The following is a 23,096-nucleotide window of genomic DNA, read 5'->3' as shown; positions in this document are numbered from 1 at the left end:
TAATAATAATAATAATAATAATAATAATAATAATAATAATAATATTTATACCCCGCCCATGTGTCTGGTCTTTCCCAGCCACTCTGGGCAGCTTCCAGCAAAATATTAAAATACAGGAATAGGTGGGCAGTTTTGGGGAAATGGCTTCTGGGCCAAACTGGTGAGCCAAAATTGGCCTGAGGTCTTAGAGGTCCTTCACTCTGTTCTGTAAATCTCACTGATTCAAGGATGGAGCCTGGGCAAAAGGAGGGTCAGATGATCTGAATTTCTGCCCCCATATGCCTACCCATTCCTCAAACCTCACGTTTCTCAAACTTGGGTCTTGTTGGACTACAGCTCCCACCATCCCAGCTGCCAGGGATGATGGGAACCGCAGTCCAGAAAGAGCTGGCAACGCTGAGACAACAACCCAACCCTGAACCTTGTTTGGGCTGCGAGCTTGCAAGATGGGTTGCTGCTGTGATCTGCTGAGAGGCTGCTTGGCTGCGCCACGCTTCAGATTGGTAACGCCGTCTTGTCTTCTACCAGATTCCAGCTCGGAAGAGGAGGAGGAAGAGGAGGAGGAGGAAGCGGGGGACTATGGAGTGGGGAACAGCGCCAGGCTTTCGTCCCCCGCCTTGGATGAGAGCGGCTTGGGGCTTCTGGCGAGGTTTGCGGCCAGCGCCCTCCCCAGCCCCATCATCCCACCCTCTCTTTCCATCGTCCAGCTGGAAGCCAAGCAGAAAGCCAAGAAGAAGGAAGAGAGGCAGAGTTTGATGGGTGAGTTTGCATCAATGGGTCAGGCTCAGTTCTGGCGCTCCGAACTAATCCCTGCACTCTGCAGATGCTCAGAGGCACCGCACTCTTCAGCTCTAAGCACCTGTATGTTTTTTGCACTGCACTCTGGGTGTTGGCTTCAAGTTCCTAGGAGACGGGCACCTCCAAACGCGGCCCTCCAGATGTTTTGGGACTACAATTCTCATCATCCCTGACCACTGCTCCTGTTAGCTAGGGATGATGGGAGTTGTAGTCCCAAAACATCTGAAGGGCCGAGTTTGGGGATGCCTGCTAGGAGAACACAAAATAGAACCCACAAAACAGAACAGGAGCAGGGACCGAGCAACAGGAGTTCACCCTGGCGCAGGGATTTGAACCGCCAGCCTTCTGATCGGCAAGTCCTAGGCTCTGTGGTTTGACCCACAGCACCACCCACATCCCATCCTGGTTTAGGTCTATGCAAAAGGCCAGGGATGAATCCTGGGACCAGGGGAGCTGGGTTGGAGAGGCGGCCCCATCTGGCAACAGCTCACCACCGCCTGTCTGGGGCTTCTTCCATGAATAATGGAAATTTCGCTTTTTCAAATTCCCTCGTGTGCTCGTGGCTGGATAAGTCCCCCCAGGGCAACATCTTTCGAAGGCAGGCAGCTCTGCAAAAAGGCTCCATTTATAGTCCCCCTTTATTAATATGTATTAAATGATAATGGAATTATAGCGGAATTTGGAATGGGAAAAGATGCCTGCCTTATTTTTAGCCTCTCGCTTCTCGCTGCTCTATCTTTGCACATCTTCCTCCGTTGCAAGGAGACAGAAACCTGGGTTTGGTCTGAGATGCTTTCCTGTGGCATCTCAGTGTCCCCAAAGGTATATAGGTGTGGCAAAGGACCTAAAGGGAGATTAAAGGGGGATGGAGAAGGAGGTTGTGGGTGCAAGGGGGGGGGTCTTACCTCCTCCCTCCTTTTCCAGCTGCTCCATTCTGTCCCTGGTTTTTAGTTTCCTTCATCTCAACACTCAGGTCAACATTCAATAACCACAGAGCAATAGCTCAGGGCTATTTCAGGGGTAATTATGATGATTATTGAATGTATTTCTGTCCTTCCTTTCTCTCCAGTTCCAGGTGGCCCCTACAACATTAGGGCCTGTGGAATTGTTCACTTTCAAATTGCAAAAAAGTGAGGGGTGCTAAAAAGTTGGAACATGACTTGGGAATCCATAGTCTATTTTGGTTAAATAAACATAAGTTAGTCTTGCTTCGTAAGTAAATGCATGAAAAATTGCACAGAAATCATTAAAAAGGATTTCCAAGTGCTTGCAGTCATATATTAATATTATTGACATATTATTGAACTATTTTAAACTACCAATGTATTATTAAACTATATTGAACTATACTGAAGGACAGCTAGAGATGGTTGTAAAAAGAGATAGTTATTATTATTACTATTACTATTACTATTATTATTATTATTATTATTTTATTATTATTAATAATAATATTTTGAAATAATTTTTATTTGATTTTACAAATATCATTTTAAAAGAAAACCAATTACCTATCCATATAAAGAGACTACTCTGAATCTCGGGACTTCCCTCCCATCACCTCATGGCTCTAAATGTCAACATTTACAACTGCATTATCATTCCATTATTTACATGTTAAAATCCATCATAATTGTCCATATTCTTTGTTACCTTACAAGTGTGATTACAATCCTGCTAATGTTTTCATCTGCTTACAATGGTCTCCTAAGTAAATTAAAAATTCTCCCCATTCTTTTTTAAAGTTCTTGTCCTCTTGGTTCCTGAGCCTTCCCGTTAGTTTTGCCATTTCAGCATAGCCCATCAACTATTATTTTGACTTCAACAAAGGCATCCATCTCTTTGTATTGGAAATACCCCGTTTCTGAATGATTTTTTAAAAAAGATTTTGGATACAGCAGTGATGTATAAATGGACTTACCATAACTGTGCAAGGGAAAACATTTTGCAAGCAGAACAGGTTTGTGGGAAAACGGATTATTCAGTTACACCTACGTCTTCCTCTTCCCTTCTTATTGATTTCCTGCCCTTCACCCTAAGGCCCTGAAATATTCACCTTCATTTGGTGATCAGGAAGCTTCAGCCCCCAGCTCCTTCAGTGTCCGGTTTATGAACTGGAAGATTAAATTATGCAAAAATGTGAGGGTTTGAATTGTTCGTACGGATTGCAAATTTCATTTTTTTTCATAATCAAGGGCATCTTGGCGTAGACTCCCCCCCTCCCTCCTTTTTAAAGCCTTTATAATAATTACAAATGAGTAACCTAATGCAACTTTGTCCTTCAGGCTTTGGGGGGGGGAATGTGTGGGGAAGTTTTTGTTTTGCTCTCTTCCTGGTCCCAGGAGAGCACTGCTGATTTTGGGCGGTTGGGGATTTTGGGCGGAACTAGAGATGGGAAGGTCTGGAAAGAAACCATGGAAATTGGGGGGAAACCCAGTTTTTTTTTCTGTTTTCCCTGGAAAAAATGGGGGGAACCTGTTTTTTTGCATTTCCCCCCCAGTTTCCTCCCCCCCAGGCCTTTCCATGTCTAGTTGGGGCATGAATCGATTTAGGTATTGTCTTTTCCCCTGTTCCAGAGTGATCTAGATCTCCTTGATTCATCAGTAATTTCCGCAGCAGAAATATATATATATATATATATATATATATATATATATATATATATATATCATTTTTTACCAACCACCAAAACTCAAACAGTGAAACCCCCCAGGTGGCTGATACATTGGTTATACAATATTCAATAATATACATATTCAATAATATTCAATAATAACATATTCAAATTAACCATATGTACACTTCCTATATACCTTAACACTCCTCCTTCCACAAGGTTTATTTAAACTTTTAACATTTTAATTGCCCCAAATTGTTCAAACCTACTCAAATAATTCAATATCTTCTCAAACCATTCCTCACTCTTTCTTACTCTGGTTTCGCCTCAGATCGTATAAATCTTTCGCCTTTTACGCAGCGGAAACTTAATTTTGAAAATGCACATTTGAGAATAAGGGAGCGAGAGAGCCCACCGTCGGAACAGAGCCAAGGGGGATTTCTGAGAAAAATACCCGTGGCTTGAAGAAAACAAAGGCTTAGGTCTCCGCCTCAAAAGCGGAAGGATCTCGTGACCCATTTGTGGGTCTGAGAGCGGCACTGGGGGGGTTTTCCACAGTCTCATTTCCCGAATTTTGGCCTTCCTTCTGGATGTGGAAATGGAGATGTTGGTTCAGGCTAGCAAAAGACTTTCTGGCAAAAGGAGGCCAGAGGAAACGCAGGGGGTCCAGTAATTCCCTGGGGGGTCTCTCCCCCCTCAGTCTGTGAGGTAAGGGGGAGAAACGGGGTGCAAGTGTTGGGGTCCGGCATTGGGAAGCTCAGCCAGGTAGACGGCTTTCTTTAGATTCACACCTTCCAGCTGGTCCAGTTTCCCCTTCATCTCTTTCGCCGCTGCGCACCGGAAGGAGAGACCCCCGTCCGGAGGCTTTTGAGCTCTGACTTCCACTCTTGGGGCAAAAGTGATTCTTTTAGGACCTTGCCTGGTTTTGATTTTGCTTCAAAGCCCACCAACCACTTGTCCAGGAGACTGCAGCTCAAAGAACGACTTACAGTTGAAAGAGAATGCAAGGAAAGAGCCAGTAGGAGGCTACTGAAATGACTTTGGGCTTTAGGGTATCAGGACTGAAAACTGGGCTTAAAACAAACACACTAATAATAATAATAATAAATTTTATTTCTACCCCACCCTCCCCGGCCAGAGCTGGGCTCAGGGTGGCTACCACCAGTAAAAATTACAGTAAAAACATAATGGGGGGGGGACCAATTTAAAATACAGGTTAAAATGCAACTTAAAATGCAGCCTCATTTTAAATGTAGCCCATAGATCAAAACCATAAGGGGAGGGAAGCATAACAAACTTCTACAAACTTCCAAGAGGTTTGTAGAAGAGGAAACAGTAAAGTTATCAATAACAAATATGAACCACAATTATTTAAAACTTCAGAATGTTTATAAAGCAATAGGCAACAAGATTAAAACTCGCATTAACTTTCTAAACATCTGGCTAGGCGTGTCAAAATAAGGTCCGAGCTCCTGAAAGTCAAACCTTTACCACATAAATATCTGCAAAGAGGAGAGAGAGAGAGAGAATTTGGGGGCAGTTCCCCTTGTTTCAGATGTCTTCTGAATGGTTTGACACACAGGCCAAAGTCTGAGAATTCATATTTTTTCTATTTTCCCCGGGGGGTGGGGAGGAATGTGCAATGTGTGTTTTTGCAACATAAGCCATCTTCCTGAGCTGTCAGGTGCCTTGAAGCTATGCTGTGAAAGCTATGCTGTGAACAATATATAATATTGTTATATACTGCCTTTCCTAGCCTCTTGGCTGTTTGCATAAAAATTCAATGGGACAATATAAAACCATCGCAGCAAATTCAGCAGCCGGGAAACAGCAAGTCAAAGTGGTCATCTATCAAGCCAGCCTCCGAAAGACCTTTTCAAAGGTCGTATAACGGAGGAGCTGGTCGTTTATTGTGTTTATTTTTTAAATGCTGGTAGCGTTAAGATTAATTCAACAGTGTAAATAAGTTTTGATGGATGTAACAATGGATTACTGAATGGTTTAGTTAGTTCATGTAAAATATGCAGGGATGTATGGTATGCAAAATGAACCACGGAAGGAGAAGAATGGAAGTCATTGATTTAAGGTTGTTTAAATGAATATTTCAAAATGTATTTTAGAAAATTTAATTGAAAAATATATCTATATATCTATATTTTAAAAGGGAGGAGCTGGCCACTGTAGAGGCCATTACAGGGGCCACCTCAGCAAAGGCCCTGCTCCTTCTCTGTAGTAGCGCTTCCAAAGCAAAAATGCAGATTTTGGCCCTTGACCAGGAACGCACCTTGCCAAGTCCAGTCGAGTTGCTTGGTTTGACTGCCCCTTTTCTCCACGTTTAGGGACGGAGTTTGAATACACGGACTCTGAGAGTGAGGTGAAGATCAGGAAGAAGTCTCCCTCTGGCCTCCTGCGTGGGAAGAAGGGGCTGGTGGAAGCAGGGAGTGCCCCGGGCGCCCAGCCAGGGAGCGCGATGGACGTGACCTCTGCAGGGAGCTTGGAGAGGGCCAAGATGGCGTCCGAGAAGAGCAGCAGAAAGCTGAAGAAATTCAAGTCCCCAAAGGACCTGAGCTTCGAGTTTGGGCTGGAGGCGAGCGACGACGACCTCTGGAGCCGCCGGCGCAGCGAGCGGATCTTCCTCCACGACGCCACGGCCTCTTCGGCCGGGCTGGCCTCCACGGCGCAGACCAGCTCGACCCCCATGGCCAAAGCCGCCGGGCGCTGCGGGAAGGGAACGCCCCTCAGCCCCAAGAAAGACGGAGGCAAAGGGAAAGAAAGGAAGGAGCCCAGCAAGGTACGAACCACGAGGTGTAAAAGGGAAAGGCTGTACAAAATTCTGCAAAATGCCGTGTTAGGAAACAGGATCTGGTGACAATATACATACAGTGGACACTCGGGCTGCAAACGTGATCCGTGCAGGATGCACGTTCACAACCCACAGCGTTCGAAACCCATTTCTGCACATGCACGGTTTGCGATTCGGCGCCTCTGCCCATGCGCATGCGCGACCGCTGAAATGCAGAAGTAACCCATTCCAGTAGTTCTGGGTTTCGGCGGTCCGTAACCCAAAAAAACACAATCTGAAGCGGCTGTAACCTGAGGTATGACTGTAGTCCATATGCAATTATGGATTGTTGTCAGGGGGAAACGAGACATAAAACCCAAAGGTATGTGAATTTGTTGGAGGTAGCGACTGGGACTGTTTGTAGTAGAGTCGTACCTCGGAAGTCGAACGGAATCCGCTCCGGAAATCCGTTCGACTTCCAAAATGTTTGGAAACCAGAGCGCGGCTTCTGTAGGAGCTTCCTGCAGCCAAATGGAAGCCCCGTCTGACATTTCGGGTCCCAAAAATAGTTGGCAAACCAGAACACTCATTTCCGGGTTTGCGGCGTTTGGGAGCCAAAACGCACGAGAACTAAGCTATTCAAAAACCAAGGTATGACTGTGTAGGCATAATATTTAAACAGGGCAGGGGTGCAGAACATAATTAAAGCATTCGATTGCCTTGAGTTGGCCATATTTGTTTGTTGGCCAAGGAGTTGGTGTATTAGTTTTTGATGCACATGCGAACTGGCCTGTAGAGTCTTAGGGTCTTCTTAGAGAAGTGGCCACAGGGCCTGGGCCAATAGCTCACACATAGAATGGTAGAGGGACACCGAGGATCATCTAGTCCAACCCCCTGCAATGCAGGAATCTCAGCCTGCCTGTCACCTCATTTCTCATCGTTGGAAGGCCCAGTGTGTGGCCGGCTAAGAAAATGGCAGATTCCCTGTGAGGGGAGGGCTTTAAAAGAGGCTTAGACAAATTCATGGGAGGAGAGGGCTTTTGAGGGCTCCTGGACATGGTGGTCCTCTTCTCTGCCTCCACGGTCAGATGCAGCAATGCTTCTGAATACCCATTGCTGCAAACCGGAGGAGGGGAGAGTTGCTCTTGTGCTCAAATCCTGCTTGCTGATTTCCCACACGCACCTGGTCGGCCACCTTGATCCCCAGTCTGGTGAATTCCAGTGGTTGGACAACAGCAGCTACCAACATCCCTGGCCATGATCCCTGCTGGCTGAGGTTGTATCTGGAGGGCACCAGGTTGGGGAAGCCTGCTCTGTGGTGTCTGACCTCCTGGCAGCTCATTTATTCCTGCCGGCCATCCGTTTTCCATAGTGTTTTGGAAGGAACCCAAAACATCATCTCGTCAAACGCCTTTTATGAGGTCCGACCAACTAGTCCAAGCATCTTCAGGGCTCCATGCCACGAGAGACCTTTGCTCTCTGGTCCTCTTGAACTGGGCTGAAAGACGAACCTCCTGCCTTTACTAGGACCCTGGTACCTACGGGACCGCCTCTTCTGGTTTACCCCGTGGAGGACCTTAAGGTCCCTAAATAGCAACACCCTAGAGGTCCCGGGCCCTAAGGAAGTTAGATTAGCCTCAACCAGAGCCAGGGCCTTCTCAACACTGGCTCCGGCCTGGTGGAACGCTCTCTCTCCTGAGACCAGGGCCCTGCGGGATCTGATTTCTTTCTGCAGGACCTGTAAGACAGAGTTGTTCTGCCTGGCCTTTGGCTTGGAATCAACTTGATCCCCTTCCCCCTTTTCCTTTTTTCCTTCCTCCTTCTGTGATGGAAGGATGGAAGTCTTTGGGAACTTCCCTGGCTTTTTTCTGGCCCTCGTAGGACCAGTTTGGATAGTTGGCCTTGTTTGTAGATTTGACATTTTTATCCCCAAAAAGTTTTTGATTTGAGTTTCTGCTGAAATGAGGCTGCATTTTAATGTTGTGTTTTAATCTTGTTTCTAAGTTGTATTTTAATCAATTGTTTTTATACCTGGTGTTAGCCGCCCTGAGCCTGGTCTTGGCTGGGGAGGGCAGGGTATAAATAAAATTTATTATTATTAATTTATTATTACTACACGGTAATAAGCTGTAGTCAACGGTTTCAGAACCTATGCAGAAAGCATCATTTGAGCATGTGCAGAATGCAGTTCCCCGCACCTTGGAGCAAGTCACAGGCAGCCACCCCACACCTGAGACTAGGGCTGGGCAAGATAAAAGAGGATAGGAGTCCCGGGCTGATTTCATTCCCCCTGCTCCTCTTGAGTCGCACTCGCTGACCACCTGCCTTTCCCTTCCTGCTGACCAGCAAGACTGATTGACTGAGAACTTTCTTTCCCTTCTTATTTCCGTTGTGCAGAAGAAGAAAAGCAAAGAAGGCCCCTTCTGCTCTTCCTCCTCCTCCTCCTCGTCTTCCTCGTCTTCGTCCTCTTCCCTCTCACCTCCGGGTATTGCCAGCTCCATGCCCGACGCCCGAGGCAGCCTGACCAGCTCCCTGGGCTCTAGCAAGAAAAGCAAAACAAAGGCCAAAGCCAAAGAAGTGAAGAAAGAGGTGAGGTCTTCACACAGGCTGGCGGCGCCTCTTAGGTGTGTGGAGAAGCATTTGAAAACAGCACCTCCATCCACCACCCGCCCGGTCCGAAGTGGTAGAATCCACTTCAGCAACCATCTGCCCCACAAAAAATGTGTAGGTCAGATCTGAAGTATTCATACTGGGAAGCTCTGCAAATTCCCCCGCTCTTACTTTGCATAATTCATTCTGCCGTTTTGCATAATTTATTCTGAATAACATCAATGTTGGGAGGGGGGAATTTGCACACGTTTCTGCTGTTTTGCATAATTCACTCTGCAGTTTTTGCTGTTTTGCATGATGGGCTTCTGGTTTTGCTAGTTATCGGGCGGGGGGGGACAGTCAAGGTTGCTCAAACTGCCCCCGGACTTGGGTCCCCCCCGTGGCTTGTGAGATTTCAGAAAGCATCTAATTCAGGGGTCAGCAAACTTTTTCAGCAGGGGGCCAGTCCACCGTCCCTCAGACCTTGTGGGGAGCCGTACTATATTTTTAGGGGGGAGGAATGAACGAATTCCTATGCCCCACAAATAACCCAGAGATGCATTTTAAATAAAAGGACACATTCTACTCATGTAAAAACACGCTGATTTGCAGACCGTCTGCGGGCCAGGTTGAGAAGGCCTTAGGTTGCCTACCCCTGATCTAATTACACCCATGGTTTGGAATTCCATACAAAAATTAAGGAAGGTGAGGTTTCAAGGCAAGCTTGATTTGGTGCCCACTGTGATTTTGGACACCTTTTCTGTGCTCCTGGCTCTTAGTATATTGCAACCCCAAGGAATGCCACCCTGATCCCTGCAGCCAGTCCATCCTCAGAGGCGTTTCCTGGTCTTCTTGCTCTTGGGTACCACTGAGGAAGCGGTAACTGTTTCCGGAGCCTCCTCGGAACAGGTGCTGGGCAGCCCCCATGCGCAACCCTGGGTGTTTCTCCTGCTTCACAACCACACAGGGGACTGCAGAAGCATCTCTGCCCCTTCCAGAATTAGGCTGCTACCACACCATACATTAAAGGGATGCGGGTGGTTAAACCAGAGAGCCTAGGACTTGCCGATCAGAAGGTTGGCAGTTCGAACCCCGCGATGGGGTGAGCTCCCATTGCTCGGTCCCAGTTCCTGCCCACCTAGCAGTTTGAAAGCACGTCAAATTGCAAGTAGATAAATAGGTACCACTCTGGCGGGAAGGTAAACGGCGTTTCTGTGCGCTGCTCTGGTTCTCCAGAAGCGGCTTAGTCATCCTGGCCACATGACCTGGAAGCTGTACGCCGGCCCCGTCGGCCAGTAAAGCGAGATGAGCACCACAACCCCAGAGTCGGCCACGACTGGACCTAATGGTCAGGGGTCCCTTTACCTTTACACCATACATTTAAAGCACAGCAGTGCCAAAACAGCCATGGCTCCCACCCAAAGGATTCTGGGATCTGTAGTTGGTTACGTGTGCTGAGGTTTGCAAGGAGACTCCTATTAATTTCCCAGAATTCCCTGGGCGGAAGAGGGGAATGGCTGTTAATCTACCCTAGGGATTGTCGGACGTGCGTTCGACTGAGCGACTCTTCCGGTTGGGTCCTCTGACGTGATTAACGACCTGAGCCTTTGATGAGGCTTCAAGCACGTTCCTCCATTATGCAGAGTATCCAGCACTCAGGGAAGGAGCCGAGATAGTATGAGCTACATTGCAAAGAGCATTTTATTTCTAACTACGCAGACAGAAAAGAAACATCCTCTCTCTGTGAGAGCAGAGAGCAACTGAAGCACAAAGGAACAGGAAACCAGTAACATCACATCTGTCTCCTGTCTTCCGTGAGACTTCCGATAGCCTGGAATCTCTGGAATGCAAAACAGAGTCCTGTGACTCCAAGCAACTGCACAGTGGCAACTCACAGAAACTAACATCCTCCTCCTTTCTGTGAACTCCACTGGGCAGTGTGTCAGTGCAATCTCAGTACAAACCCAGTTTCTGTACATAGGTACAGTGTTGATCCCTTGGAACAACCTTGGACAATAAATCAGCAGGAATTTCATTACCTGGCATGTAGGACACGGTTACAAGTCCTTTCTAAACACATTCCCTAAGACTGTACAGTGGCAACACACAGAAACCAACCGGGATAGCCCTGTTCTTGAGTTTGTTTAAAATCTAAAACAGCTTATCTTGTATTCCTTTCTTCGAATTTGTGCATTTAGGTTTTTAAAAAAACCTTTTTGTAAAGGCAATACAAAAATTTTCACAGCTAAGTCCTCAACTCTTTATTACTGTGCTTGGCTTTCTCTAAGTTGGGCTTTGTCTAAAACGTTTAGGTTTTCAAACCTTTTTTGTAAACTCAGTTTTAGAAACCGTACCTCTTGAGTCCTCAATCCTTTATTACCGCGCTTTGTTTCACCTAGGTTGAGCTAGGATTATAGTACTTCAGAATTTTTGGGAGATTTACCCCCTTTCTTTGAATTTGGTCAATTAAGGTTTATGATTTCTCTATTTCCTTCTGAGGAAACTGAATGAAACGAGGTTTGTAGCCAGCAACCTGTTAAGGCTTTGTTCAATTCTAGGTTTTCTAATTTTCCCCCTTAAACTTTTTGATTTTTGTTATTTAGTTTAATTCTATAAGATAATATTTCTAGTCGATTACTTCTCGTTTCAGGGATTTTCACGGTATTGCATTTGTTTTGTGTAAATCCTAGGGATTGTGGCTCCGCAAGGAGAATCGGGGTCCCCTAGCCAATCTTGCGCCCTTCACAAACCACTGCGCTGTTTCAGTTGAGGGGAGGGAAATAAACACAGATAACAGAGAGATCTGGAAAAGCTAGAGGATGGAACGGGGGTTGCAGGGGAGGAAGAGGAGAGTTGGTGCTTCAGGAAAAGTTCTGCCCCAGGGCTGTGGGCCTTGGCAGAAAGGGTTTTTTTTTGCTAACCCCCGTTTCTTTGTCCCTTGCCCAGAACCGAGGGAAAGGAGGTGCCGTCAGCAAACTGATGGAGAGCATGGCTGCCGAAGAGGATTTTGAACCCAACCAGGACAGCAGCTTCTCAGAGGATGAGAATGTGCCACTCAGTTTGCTCCTGGAGAGGCCGCTGACTCCGGGTGAGAGACCGTTCCTGGTTCCTTAGATTTCTTCCTGCCCCGTCCAAAAGGCTGCAAACAGTTCCAAGAACTTTCAGTCCGCGTGGAGTGTTTGTATTCTCCCTCACCTCCATTATTATTATTATTATTATTATTATTATTATTATTATTATTATTTTGCAGGGCTGGGGGTAGCCATCTTTGTGATCCTTTAAAAAAAATTATTTGGTTTTTCAGATTAAAATCTTGCAGTCATATATCGAACACAGATCACAAAAACCAGATTGCAAGGAATCTCTTGGACTTCCCTCGTCCCCTTTGTGGGTCCTATTATTAATCATTTTCTCCTGCATCTTTTATGATGATACAAATATTTTACCTCTCCACTGTGTCCAAAATTCACCATTAAACTACAAGTGATCATTCCAATCCTACTAACGATTTTCACTGTTTACAATGGTCTTTAAGATCAGTTATCAATTTCCCCCGTTCCTTATTAAAATTTTGGTCTTCCCGATTTCTTATTCTTCTGGTTACTTTAACCATTTTGGCATAATCGTTGTGATCCTTTAGTTTCGCCCGGCAGTTACAGGGAGTGCTTTCAGACGTAGTTCAGGAACGTCATTCCAAAGACAGCGGAACTCCCTGCCACAAGGAGGCAGTGTGGCCACCAACTTGGATGGCTTTAAGAGAGAATTAGACAAATTCAGAGAAGAGGAGAGGACTATGGATAGCTCTGCTTCTCTGCCAGGATGGCTCTGCTCCTCTGCCTCCACAATTGAGGGCATCAATGTTTCTGAATGCCAGGTGCCGGAAACCCCAGGAGGGAAGAGTTGCTCTTGTGCTCGGATCCTGCTTGTGGGTTTCCCAAAGGAATCTGGTTGGCTCCTCTGAAAACAGGAAGCTGGAAGAGCTTGGCCCCCTTTAAAATGAGCCCCAAATCCTCCTCCTGATACCATCAGTCTCATTCACGCCTTAAGAGATCACCTGGCTGGCCGGCCCAGTGCATGGAACTTCTTTGTATGTATGGAAAAAAATAAATAAAAAGGAGAAGGCTGCGTATGCCATAAGTCACATGGGTACAGATTTCTGCTGCCTTTGAAAATGCTGCTACTTCGTGAAACAACTCAGAGGTTATTAAGAAGAAAAATGATAACAAGAAGACTGGAAGATGGGATTTCTGAACATCAAAAGCAGCAGAAATATGGACCCTCACTGAGCTCGAAACATGGGAACCCCCAACAAAATTTAAAATTTGGCAAAATATTCGGACTACAGAATATGTATTGGTATAATTTGGAATAATTAATGTGATATGATTGGATTGTTAAATGGAAAACTTAATAAAAATTATTTAAAAACAGAAAGAAAGAAAATGCTGCTAATTCTCTCCCTCTGTCGCCCTCCAGCCCCCCGTTCTTGCATCATCGACAAAGACGAGCTGAAGGATGGTTTGAGAGTCCTCATCCCCATGGATGACAAGCTCCTCTACGCAGGCCATGTGAAGACCGTCCACTCTCCTGACATGTAAGAAAAAGGACGGGTGCTACATGCTTGGAAAGTCATGACACCTTGGGAGTTGCTGTCTGGCAACATCTTAAGCCCAAAGGTCTCTGTTCCCTGGGGGTGATGGGCATGGAAATGCCCCACCGAGATTCCTGCCTGTGACTTACCGTATTTTTCGCTCCATGTGACGCACATTTTTCCTCCTAAAATGTAAGGGGAAATGTCTGTGCGTCTTATGGAGCAAATGCGTGGTCCCTGGAGCCAAATTTTCCAGGGGCGAAAAGCCGATCATGCTTTTTTCTTTTTTAGAAAGAGGGAAGGGGGTGTTGAAACGAAGCTGCTGATCGGCTGATCAGCAAGCGATCAGGAGGGAGATAAGGGACGTTAGCGATAAAGGAGGCTGCCTGGGAGGGGGAAGGTAAAAGCACATGGATCCTCAGGATTTTTGAATTGGGTCACCCCAAATTCACCATCAGATCACATAGCATGTCCATGGCTACAGTCTGCACCAAAAAACACACACATCCGCTGTTTTGTGGGGCTGCAATGGTGCAAAAACGTGGTTACAAAGCATGGATCCACATGGATCCTCAGGATTTTTGCATTGGGTCACCCCAAATTCACCATCAGATCACATAGCATGTCCATGGCTACAGCCTCCACCAAAAAAACCCACATCCACTGTTTTGTGGGGCTGCAGTGGCTCAAAAACATGGTTACAAAGCATGGATCCACATGGATTCTCAGGGTTTTTGCATTGGGCTACCCAGAACTCACTGTCAAATCACATATCATGTCTGTGGCCACAGCATGAACCACAAAAATCATACATCCACTGTTTCGGTCAGAATTTTTTTTTTCTTGTTTTCCTCCTCTATAAACTAAGTGCATCTTATGGAGCGAAAAATACAGTAATCCGAAGCAGGGCAAAATGATGACAAGCAACTATCCTGGAATTCTACTCAATATTGATCCAGAACAGAACTCCAGTGTATAGTTAGCAAAGTAAAAACTTGAAACACGTTGCAGGATTCCCCCAAAATAGACCAGAGGCAATTGTATTTCATCCAGCAGAGCTTTACTGCTACCACGGCCAGATTTAGGTTTGATGAGGCCTTAAGCTCCTGAAGGTAATGGGGCCCTTTCTATGTCCAGCTGTCCTTTGCCAACAACAAATTGTCACTGTTTTTTGTGTTGAATATATGCTAGTATATGGTAATTGATGGACCTAAAGCCATTTGCACATAACAAAATATGTATTTTATAAAGTAACTGTTGAACTTATTTTATATTTTGGAAATGTACATCCAGGTGTTTTTCCCCCCTTTAATTATTTTGGGGGCCCCCAAGAGAGTGGGGCCCTAAGCTATAGCTTGTTTGGCTTATACGGAAATCCATCACTGACTGCTACTGAAAGCAAATGAGCATAATGATTACAAATCCAATAAATTCAGAATTGGCACCGTCCATAAGAAGTCCAGTTGCAGCAGACTTAACTTAAACTGGCAATAATTTATAATAAGACTAAACCTTAACACTATATATAGAACATCACAACCGAAGGAAGAGATATAGAGAAAGTGAAACCCAGGCTCCTTCTGGTCCTACTTTTATAGTCAGCATGACCTTGACAGAAGAGATAACAGAACCAGCTTAAGCCAACTGTACTCAGCTTCTCAGAAGGAATAACCCAAACATCAGGAAGCTTCTGCTGGTCTCTTTTACACAGAGAAGCTTCCAGAACCCTCTTGAATTAATTAGAATAGGAAAGATCTCTCCACATCAGATCAATACTTTCTGTACTTAAAAATGCAAACTGACAGCAACCTGTTGAAGGCAAATGCCATTAAGCAGTACAAACCTGGCTCACTTTATTTACTGATTAAACTCCCAGGCCACTTTTTGACACAGTGGTCCCTGCAGCCATCGAGAAACCATAAAGACCCACGTAGCAGATGAACCAGCTGCCTTTAACCCTGTTACAGAAACCAGCTGTCAGGATATAGCAATGTATTTTGCATCCAACATCACATTGAATAGACATCTCTCCCACCCCGCAACTCCTGCTATATTTTCATCTACTGCCATTTTAAGATAGATGCAAAACAATTTTTTTTGCCACTTGCACAACTATGAACGTGCTTTATCTGTGCAAGGCCACTGAGTCCAGCTTTGATTAATGCTGAGTTTGGGCTTTTATATGGTGCTCTTAAGCGCAGAATAGCACGCCTTGGTGCCTGCAATAGTTCTAGCAGGCTTCGTGCAAAAGCGAGCCACATGCTAAATGCCATGACAGCCTCTGGCTCTTAATTTTTTTAAAAAACAGATCTAGCTTTGTAGTTTTGGATCTGTTTCTATCTGTTTCTAATTATCAACCAGGGGAGTGCTGCTAAATATCCACTGCTTCTGACTTTGGGGCAAAAAGACAGCTTTTTTTTTGTTTATCTCCGCCCAAAATCTCTGGCTTAAAAATGACGAACCATGCTGCAAATATTTCCAGCTTGATAAATATCTCCTCCTGCAACTGGAAATTGGGTAGCTCGAATTGCCATTCTGCACAGATCGGCCCGAAGCAATTGTTTCCCAAGGAAACCGGCTTGCAAAGCGTTCTTGGGCATCAAAAATCTCTCTCTGATGGTTTTGTTTCGACTTCTCGATATTTCTTCGCCTCCTCCTCTTCCTCTTCCTCCTCCTTCACTGTTGCTTTTTGGGTTTGTGCGTTTCAGATACCGAGTCGTGGTGGAAGGAGAGCGAGGAAACCGACCCCACATTTATTGTCTGGAGCAGCTACTGCAGGAGGCAGTAAGTGGGACCCCTTAGTTTTCTAGGAAGACGGACGCTCCATGTTGCCTTTGGGGAAAGGAGAGAGGAAGAGGAGGGAGGGGCTTCACAAGACATCTGGGCTGGTCTGGTGGAGCTCCGGCTTTTATTATTATTTATTAGATTTCTTAGTTGCTTTCGACAAATACAAAAAGTCCCAAAGTGACTTAACAGTACAAAATACAACCAGATAAATTCAGTTAAAAATGAGAAACTCCCCCCGCCCCAGAAACATTGAAAGGATAAAAGGTAGTTAAGAGCCATAGGCTTTATTGTAGAGGAATGTATCTGCCTGGCGTCTAAAGACATGTAATGATGGTGCCAAGTGAGCCTCTGGGGAGAGAGCATTGCACAAACAGGGAGCCACCACTGAAAAGGCACTGTTCTCGTGTTGCCACCCTGGTCTAGCTTTTGCTCACCCCTGACCTACCACACAGGGCAAAAAGCAAGAGTTAACGGATGCTTTCTTCTGCACAGATCATTGATGTGAAACCTCCTTCGGTGCGATTCCTTCCGGAAGGCACACGAATCGCCGCCTACTGGAGCCAGCAGTATCGTTGCCTCTACCCAGGGACAGTTGTACGAGGTGAGACTGTAATTCAGTCAGATGACGAGGGAGTCAAAGGTGCTCTAAAGCAGGGTGGATTTGATTTAAATCACTAGTCAGTAAGACTTGATTTAAATCTTTTTCCTTTTTTTTTTTTAGCAGAAAGACTCATCCTTGCTGGTATAATCTTAATATTTACAACCAGATGAAGGTTTCATTTTTGGAATAATAAAATTTTGAGAGTAGTTTTTACAGTTATATCAAAAACTACTGATTTGGTTATACTATTAGAAATACATAGGCCGATAATTATGAAATTATTGTGAGGTTTGATAAATTAACTGTTTATATTTGGACAACTTTTCTGCTGTTCTTTATCGAAAGGAGAAAAATAATCGTTAGTAACAATTTAAACAATTTATTTAGCTAAAACAATAACATTATAGCATATGTATCCATGTTTGTTAAGTGATGTGGTTAAGCATTTTAAAAAAACAAACTTGGACTGAGTTTTAGCACATGAAAAACTTAAAACAAACCCTTATTTCCTGATGAATAGCCTTCAGACTAGAATGTAACTTAAATAGAAAGCTATCTTTAGAAAGATTTTTCCTCCAAAAGCATTTCATTTTAAAAATCTGATTTAAATAAAAAAATTCTGATTTAAATAAAATCATTTATTTTTATCCACCCTTCTCTATAGGAAGATAAGGAGGTAGCAGAGAATGAATTATTTGCATCTGTCTTCATAGCAAAAGTTATAGAGAAGATCCCAGTTCCTTTTGCAGGAAGACAGTCTTAGGAAGAGGCAGGTGGTGGTGATATGAGATGAAGTGCCAAAACTTACTGACAAAATAAACACTGGGCCTGGATGGGTCTGAATTTAAATGTGAAATTTTAACTAACAAAAATAATCAACTTGTCCCTCAGCCTCCATAACAGAACTGGAAAGTAGCCAATGTAACACCAATTGCTTTTAGAAAAGGGATCTGGGAAGTGGGGGCATGGACTGGAAATTACACGCTGGCTAGGTTAACCTCAGTTCCAGGAAACTGGGGAGGATTGTTAAGGGTGAATCGTCGTAGAAGAACAAGCCTTGTTGAAGCAGAACCAGCATGGCTTCTGCAAGGGAATGTCCATTGGAAGTGTCAGAAAGCATGTAGATATTTGTGACCCACTTAATGCAATGGACTTTCAAAAGGTTTCCGCAAAGTAGAAGAAGAAGAGTTTGGATTTGATATCCCGCCTTTCACTCCCCTTCAGGAGTCTCCAAGCAGCTAACATTCTCCTCTCCCTTCCTCCCCCACAACAAACACTCTGTGAGGTGAGTGGGGCTGAGAGACTTCAAAGTGTGACTGGCCCAAGGTCACCCAGCAGCTGCATGTGGAGGAGCTGAGACACGAACCCGGTTCCCCAGATTACGAGACTACCGCTCCTAACCACTACACCACACTGGCTCACTCAAAACTGCAGAGTGAATTTAGCAGTCAGAAGGTGTGTGTGTTCTGACGACAATCATTTCCTTTTCTATCCAAAGGTGCTCATGATCAGGAGGAAGACGGGGATCTGATAACAGTGGAGTTTGATGATGGCGACACCGGCCGGATTCCCTTGTCCCACATCCGGCTCCTTCCGCCTGATTACAAGATCCAGTGTGAGTTTGGCCCTTCTGACTCCCTGGTCCTGAATGGGCTAACTGTGCCCCTGAAGGACCAGGTGCGCAGCCTGGGAGTCATTTTGGACTCACAGCTGTCCATGGAGGCGCAGGTTAATTCTGTGTCCAGGGCAGCTCCATCTGGTATGCAGGATGAGACCCTCCCTGCCCATGGACTGTCTCGCTAGCGTGGTGCATGCTCTAGTTATCTCCCGCTTGGACTTCAATGCACTCTATGTGGGGCTACCTTTGAAGGTGACCTGGAAACTACAACTAATCCAGAATGCGGCAGCTAGACTGGTGACTGGGAGCGGCCGCCGAGACCACATAACACCGGTCTTGAAAGACCTACATTGGCGCCCAGTACGTTTCCGAGCACAATTCAAAGTATTGGTGCTGACCTTTAAAGCCCTAAATGGCCTCGGCCCAGTATACCTGAAGGAGCATCTCCATCCCCATCGTTCAGCCCGGACACTGAGGTCCAGTACCGAGAGCCTTCTGGCGGTTCCCTCCCTGCGAGAAGCCAAGTTACAGGGAACCAGGCAGAGGGCCTTCTCGGTAGTGGCACCATTCAGGTTCTGAGCTGCTGACCACCCCACATTGAACACTTGCCTGCATTCCCTCCGCAGGTGGGAGTCTCAGTTTGAATAAACCCTTGTTGAGCTGGGGGGAGTGGAGTGCGTGTCTCTCTCTGTGTGTGAGTCTTTGCAGCGCATGGCAAGAATAGCTGTTGGTCTCTTTCAGGTGCTGAGCCATCTCCCGCCCTCCTGGTGCCCAGCACAAAACGCCGCAGCCGCAAGTCCAGCAAGGATACCGGGGAAGGGAAGGAGGGCAGTGGCACGGGGTCTGAGGAGCCAGCGGCGTCCAAAGGCAAAGGGCGTGGGAGAAAACCAAGCACCAAACAGAAAGCTGGTACGAGGCAGAAGCTTCTTTAGCGGGTGGAAATAATGAGGGCGAAACCCTGGGGAATGCGAGAAACGGCCTTAGGCCAGCTTAGTCTAGCCCAGGCCAATGGGAGTTGGAGTCAGGAGCTGCCAGTGGTTCTCCGGGGTCAGAAACAGAGAGAAGGATTTCTTTCCCATCACCTGCTCCTTGAAGATGCCTTTGGGAACTGAACCTGGGACCTTCTGCATTCTGCCCTCTCCATAGCTGGGAACTTTGGAACTCCCAGCCTAGGGAAGCCAGACTGGCTCCCTCTTCGTTGTCCTCCCGCCGGGAGGTGAAGACTGTTTTATTCCAACACGCCTTCAGGAGCTGTTTCTTAAGGAAAGGCCTTTGGAGCTGCTTTTACTGCCTCTGTTTTAAGAGATATGCTTTTATAGTGTTTTAATTATATTTAATTGCTTTTAAGTGATTACATTGCATCTGTTTTTAGCTTTTTTTGTATTTTATCTATGTTGTTTCAATGTGTTCTAAGCTGCCTTGAGTCCTAGACTGGGACTGCTATTATGTAATAATAATAGCAAAAATTTCTGATTGTCTAGGTTGGCGTGTTAAAAAGCTTTCGATTGACTGAAAAGGCACCTCCAGTTAATGAGGCAAAACACTGTTAAAAAAAAGTTGGTTGTTTTTAATAGAACTGTAAATGGCAGAGGCTACCTTGGAAGAGCATTGCTTTTTTTGCGAGAAGGAGTGCTCCTTCTCAGAAGAGTGTCTGCAGAGAGCATACATAGTCATGGCATCTAAAAGCATAGCGAGGGAACATTTTTCTCCTTCAAAACTATTGTATTCACATGATTAAATCAACTAGGATTTTCTTCCATATGTACCTGGGCATCTCTACACCTCTCTGTGTGTATGACAGTCAACTGAACTGCAGTCCAAGATGGATCTTGGAAGGGCACTCTCAAACATCACATTATAATATATGCAGATAACGGAGTTAATGCGTTCGTTATACATGTCAGCTTCTGCATCCTTTGTAACACTATAGTACTTTGAAAGAGAGGTCTCTGTTCACTCACCTCTTTCTGTGCCTGGGTCTTCAGCTCTGCCTTCTCCCATCCAGATGTTCTCCAGATCTTTTGCTGGGCTACGATGCCCATCAGCTGTAGCCATAGCACGGCCAGTGGCTGGAGCACTGTGGGAGAGCTGGAGTCCCAACAATGATCGGAAGGGTACCAGGTTGGGGGCCGGGGGCCAGGGGATCTGGAGAAGCCTGCCTCATTGTTTGACAACATCCTTCCAGGATCCAGAGCAGAAGCACTCTGGCCTTGGGCAAAGGGCATCTCCCCCAAAATTGTTTTAATTTTACTTTTTCTGCTTTCCAGAAGATGCTGTCCTCAAGGAAGAAGCAAGCCAGGGGGAAGCTTCAACAAGCCCATCCCTCGTGCCGGAGAAGCCCGTTTGCCTTAGCAAGCAAAGCGCAAAAGGCTCAAAGAAAGCGCAGCAGATCCCCGCCAGGACCTCCTCCCAGACAGAAGAAAAACGTCACAGCAAAGGCGGCAAAGTGAAGCTCTCCTCCAAGATGCCCGGCCCGGCCCAGCCCGCCTTCCAGCCTCCGGCGTTCAGCAACACCCGGGGGGACGAGCCCTATGCCGAGATCCCGGGTGTCCTGGGGGCCTTCAGCTCTTCGGACGTCTCCTCTGGCAAAGCCCGGTCTAAGAAGGAGAAATCTGCAGAGGAGTCTCAAGAGTTTGGATCGGCGGCCAAAGCCCAGAGGAAGATCCCCGACAGCGATATCCTCATCAAGCTGGACCACGAAGGAGTGATGTCTCCCAAAACCAAGAAGACGAAGGAGGCCATGCGGATGCTGGGCAGCTCCAGCCTGGCCGGCAGGAGGGAGACCAAAAGCATCCTGGGACTGAGCTACACCCCCGTGGCCGACGCCAAGCGGCAGAAAGCGTCCAGGGCCAAGGGGGCCAGCGGCGACTCTCCGGCCCCGAACTTTGGGGGGAAGTTTGCTGGCTCCGGAGAGAACTCTGCAAAGCAACAAGAGGAGAAGGCGCAGGCCGGGCCGGCAGGAGACGAGTCGGAAAGCAACAGCAGCGGCAGCAGCTCCGATTCGGAAGGGGAGGAGGAGGCGGAGAAGAACGGAGGGGGAGCCCCCGACAGCAGCTCAGCCAGCTCGAGGGCCTCCACGCCTGTCTCCTCTTCCAACTCCTCGTCCTCCTCTTCTTCCAGCAGCTCCAGCTCTTCCTCTTCCTCCTCCTCGTCCTCCACTTCTTCCTCCTCGTCCTCCAGCTCCAGCTCTTCCTCCTCTTCGTCGTCGTCTTCCTCCGCCACGGACGAAGACTCCTCCTGCAGCTCGGACGATGAGGTGGCCGAATCCCAGACAGGGGCCTCTTCCGCCCAGCAGACCCTCCCCGCCAAGGTGGCCAAGCAAGCGGGGAAATCTCGATCAGCCGCAAACCCCCAAAGCCCCAAACAGGAGCAGCAAGCGGTGCAGAAACAGCAGCAGCAACAGCAGGCGGGGGGCAAGACCCGCCCCAAGAAGCGCGAGGGGATTCACCTGCCCACGACCAAGGAGCTGGCCAAGCGGCAGAGGCTGCCCTCCGTGGAGAACCGGCCCAAGATTGCGGCCTTCCTGCCTGCAAGACAGCTCTGGAAGTGGTTTGGGAAGCCCACCCAGGTCAGCTCCTTCTCCTGCCGGGGGGTCTTTCCTTTTATCTCTGCGTCTTCGGCTGGGACCTTTTGCCCCCCACACTTTCTCAGGGGTTTTATCTTAGCGCACATTACAAAGGTTGCATGACACAGGATGTGATTGAATGTAAATACAGCCTTGGCGAATAACAACAACAACAACAACAACAACAACAACAACAATATATTATTTATATCCTGCCCATCTGGCTGGGTTTCCCCAGCCACTCTGGGCAACTCCCAACAGAGTATTAAAAACAGAATAAAACATAAAACTTTAAAAACTTCCCTTCCGGTGTCTTCTAAAAGTCAGATAGTTGTTTATTTCCTTGACATCTGATGGGAGGGCGTTCCACAGGGCGTTCCAACTTGTCATTGATAATAATAATAATAATAATAATAATAATAATAATAATAATTTTATTATTTATACCCTGCCCACCTGCATGGGTTTCCCCAGCCACTCTGGACGGCTTCTGAAAAAGATTAAAAATACATTAAAACACCAATCATTAAAAACTTCCCTAAACAGGGCTGCCTTTAGATGTCTTCTAAAAGTCAGATAGTTGTTTATCTCCTTGACATCTGATGGGAGGGCGTTCCACAGGGCGGGAGCCACCACCGAGAAGGCCCTCTGCCTGGTTCCCTGTAACCTTCTCGCAGGGAGGGAACTGCCAGAAGGCTCTCGGAGCTGGACCTCAGTGTAAATAAGTTATGATGGATGTAATAATGGAATACTGAATGGTATCGTTTCTGTAAAACATGCCGGAATTTATGATATGCAAAATGAACCATGGAAGGAGAAGAATGGAAGTTGTTGATAGCTTAAGGATGTAAAAATGAGTACAGTCATACTCGGGTTAAAGACACTTCAGGTTGCGTTTTTTTCAGGTTATGGACGCACTGAAACCCAGAAGTACCGGAACAAGTTACTTCTGGGTTTCTGAGGTTTCGCATGCACAGAAGCGCTAAATTACACTTTGCGCATGCACAGAAACGCCGAATCGCAACCTGCGCATGCGGAGACGCAGTGCTGCAGGTTGCGAATGTTGCAGGTTGTGAACGTGCCTCCCGCACAGATCACGTTCGCAACCCGAGCATCCACTGTACTTTAAATTGTAAAGCAGAAAATGT

The 23,096-nt window shown here is 46.4% G+C and overlaps 1 protein-coding gene across 4 annotated transcripts in view; it reads left to right on the top strand.

The window, feature by feature from the left end:
- The window catches only part of TNRC18 (trinucleotide repeat containing 18), a 129,114-nt gene that overhangs the window by 100,713 nt on the left and 5,305 nt on the right, over positions 1 to 23,096 (top strand). For 3 of the 4 annotated variants that reach the window (XM_083711202.1, XM_083711201.1, XM_083711199.1), the window contains 10 exons: positions 529 to 759; positions 5,755 to 6,206; positions 8,595 to 8,786; positions 11,733 to 11,874; positions 13,263 to 13,380; positions 16,086 to 16,161; positions 16,657 to 16,765; positions 18,264 to 18,380; positions 19,125 to 19,292; positions 20,651 to 21,951. In XM_083711202.1, the coding sequence (XP_083567328.1) occupies positions 529 to 759; positions 5,755 to 6,206; positions 8,595 to 8,786; positions 11,733 to 11,874; positions 13,263 to 13,380; positions 16,086 to 16,161; positions 16,657 to 16,765; positions 18,264 to 18,380; positions 19,125 to 19,292; positions 20,651 to 21,951 (2,906 nt within the window). The remainder of the gene's footprint in view (positions 1 to 528; positions 760 to 5,754; positions 6,207 to 8,594; positions 8,787 to 11,732; positions 11,875 to 13,262; positions 13,381 to 16,085; positions 16,162 to 16,656; positions 16,766 to 18,263; positions 18,381 to 19,124; positions 19,293 to 20,650; positions 21,952 to 23,096) is intronic. The other variant, XM_083711200.1, reaches the window with a different exon arrangement.

Source organism: Podarcis gaigeae (genome assembly GCF_964106915.1).
Source record: "Podarcis gaigeae genome assembly, chromosome: 14".
NCBI lineage: Eukaryota > Metazoa > Chordata > Lepidosauria > Squamata > Lacertidae > Podarcis > Podarcis gaigeae.
This window is presented reverse-complemented; position numbering and strand designations above follow the sequence as displayed.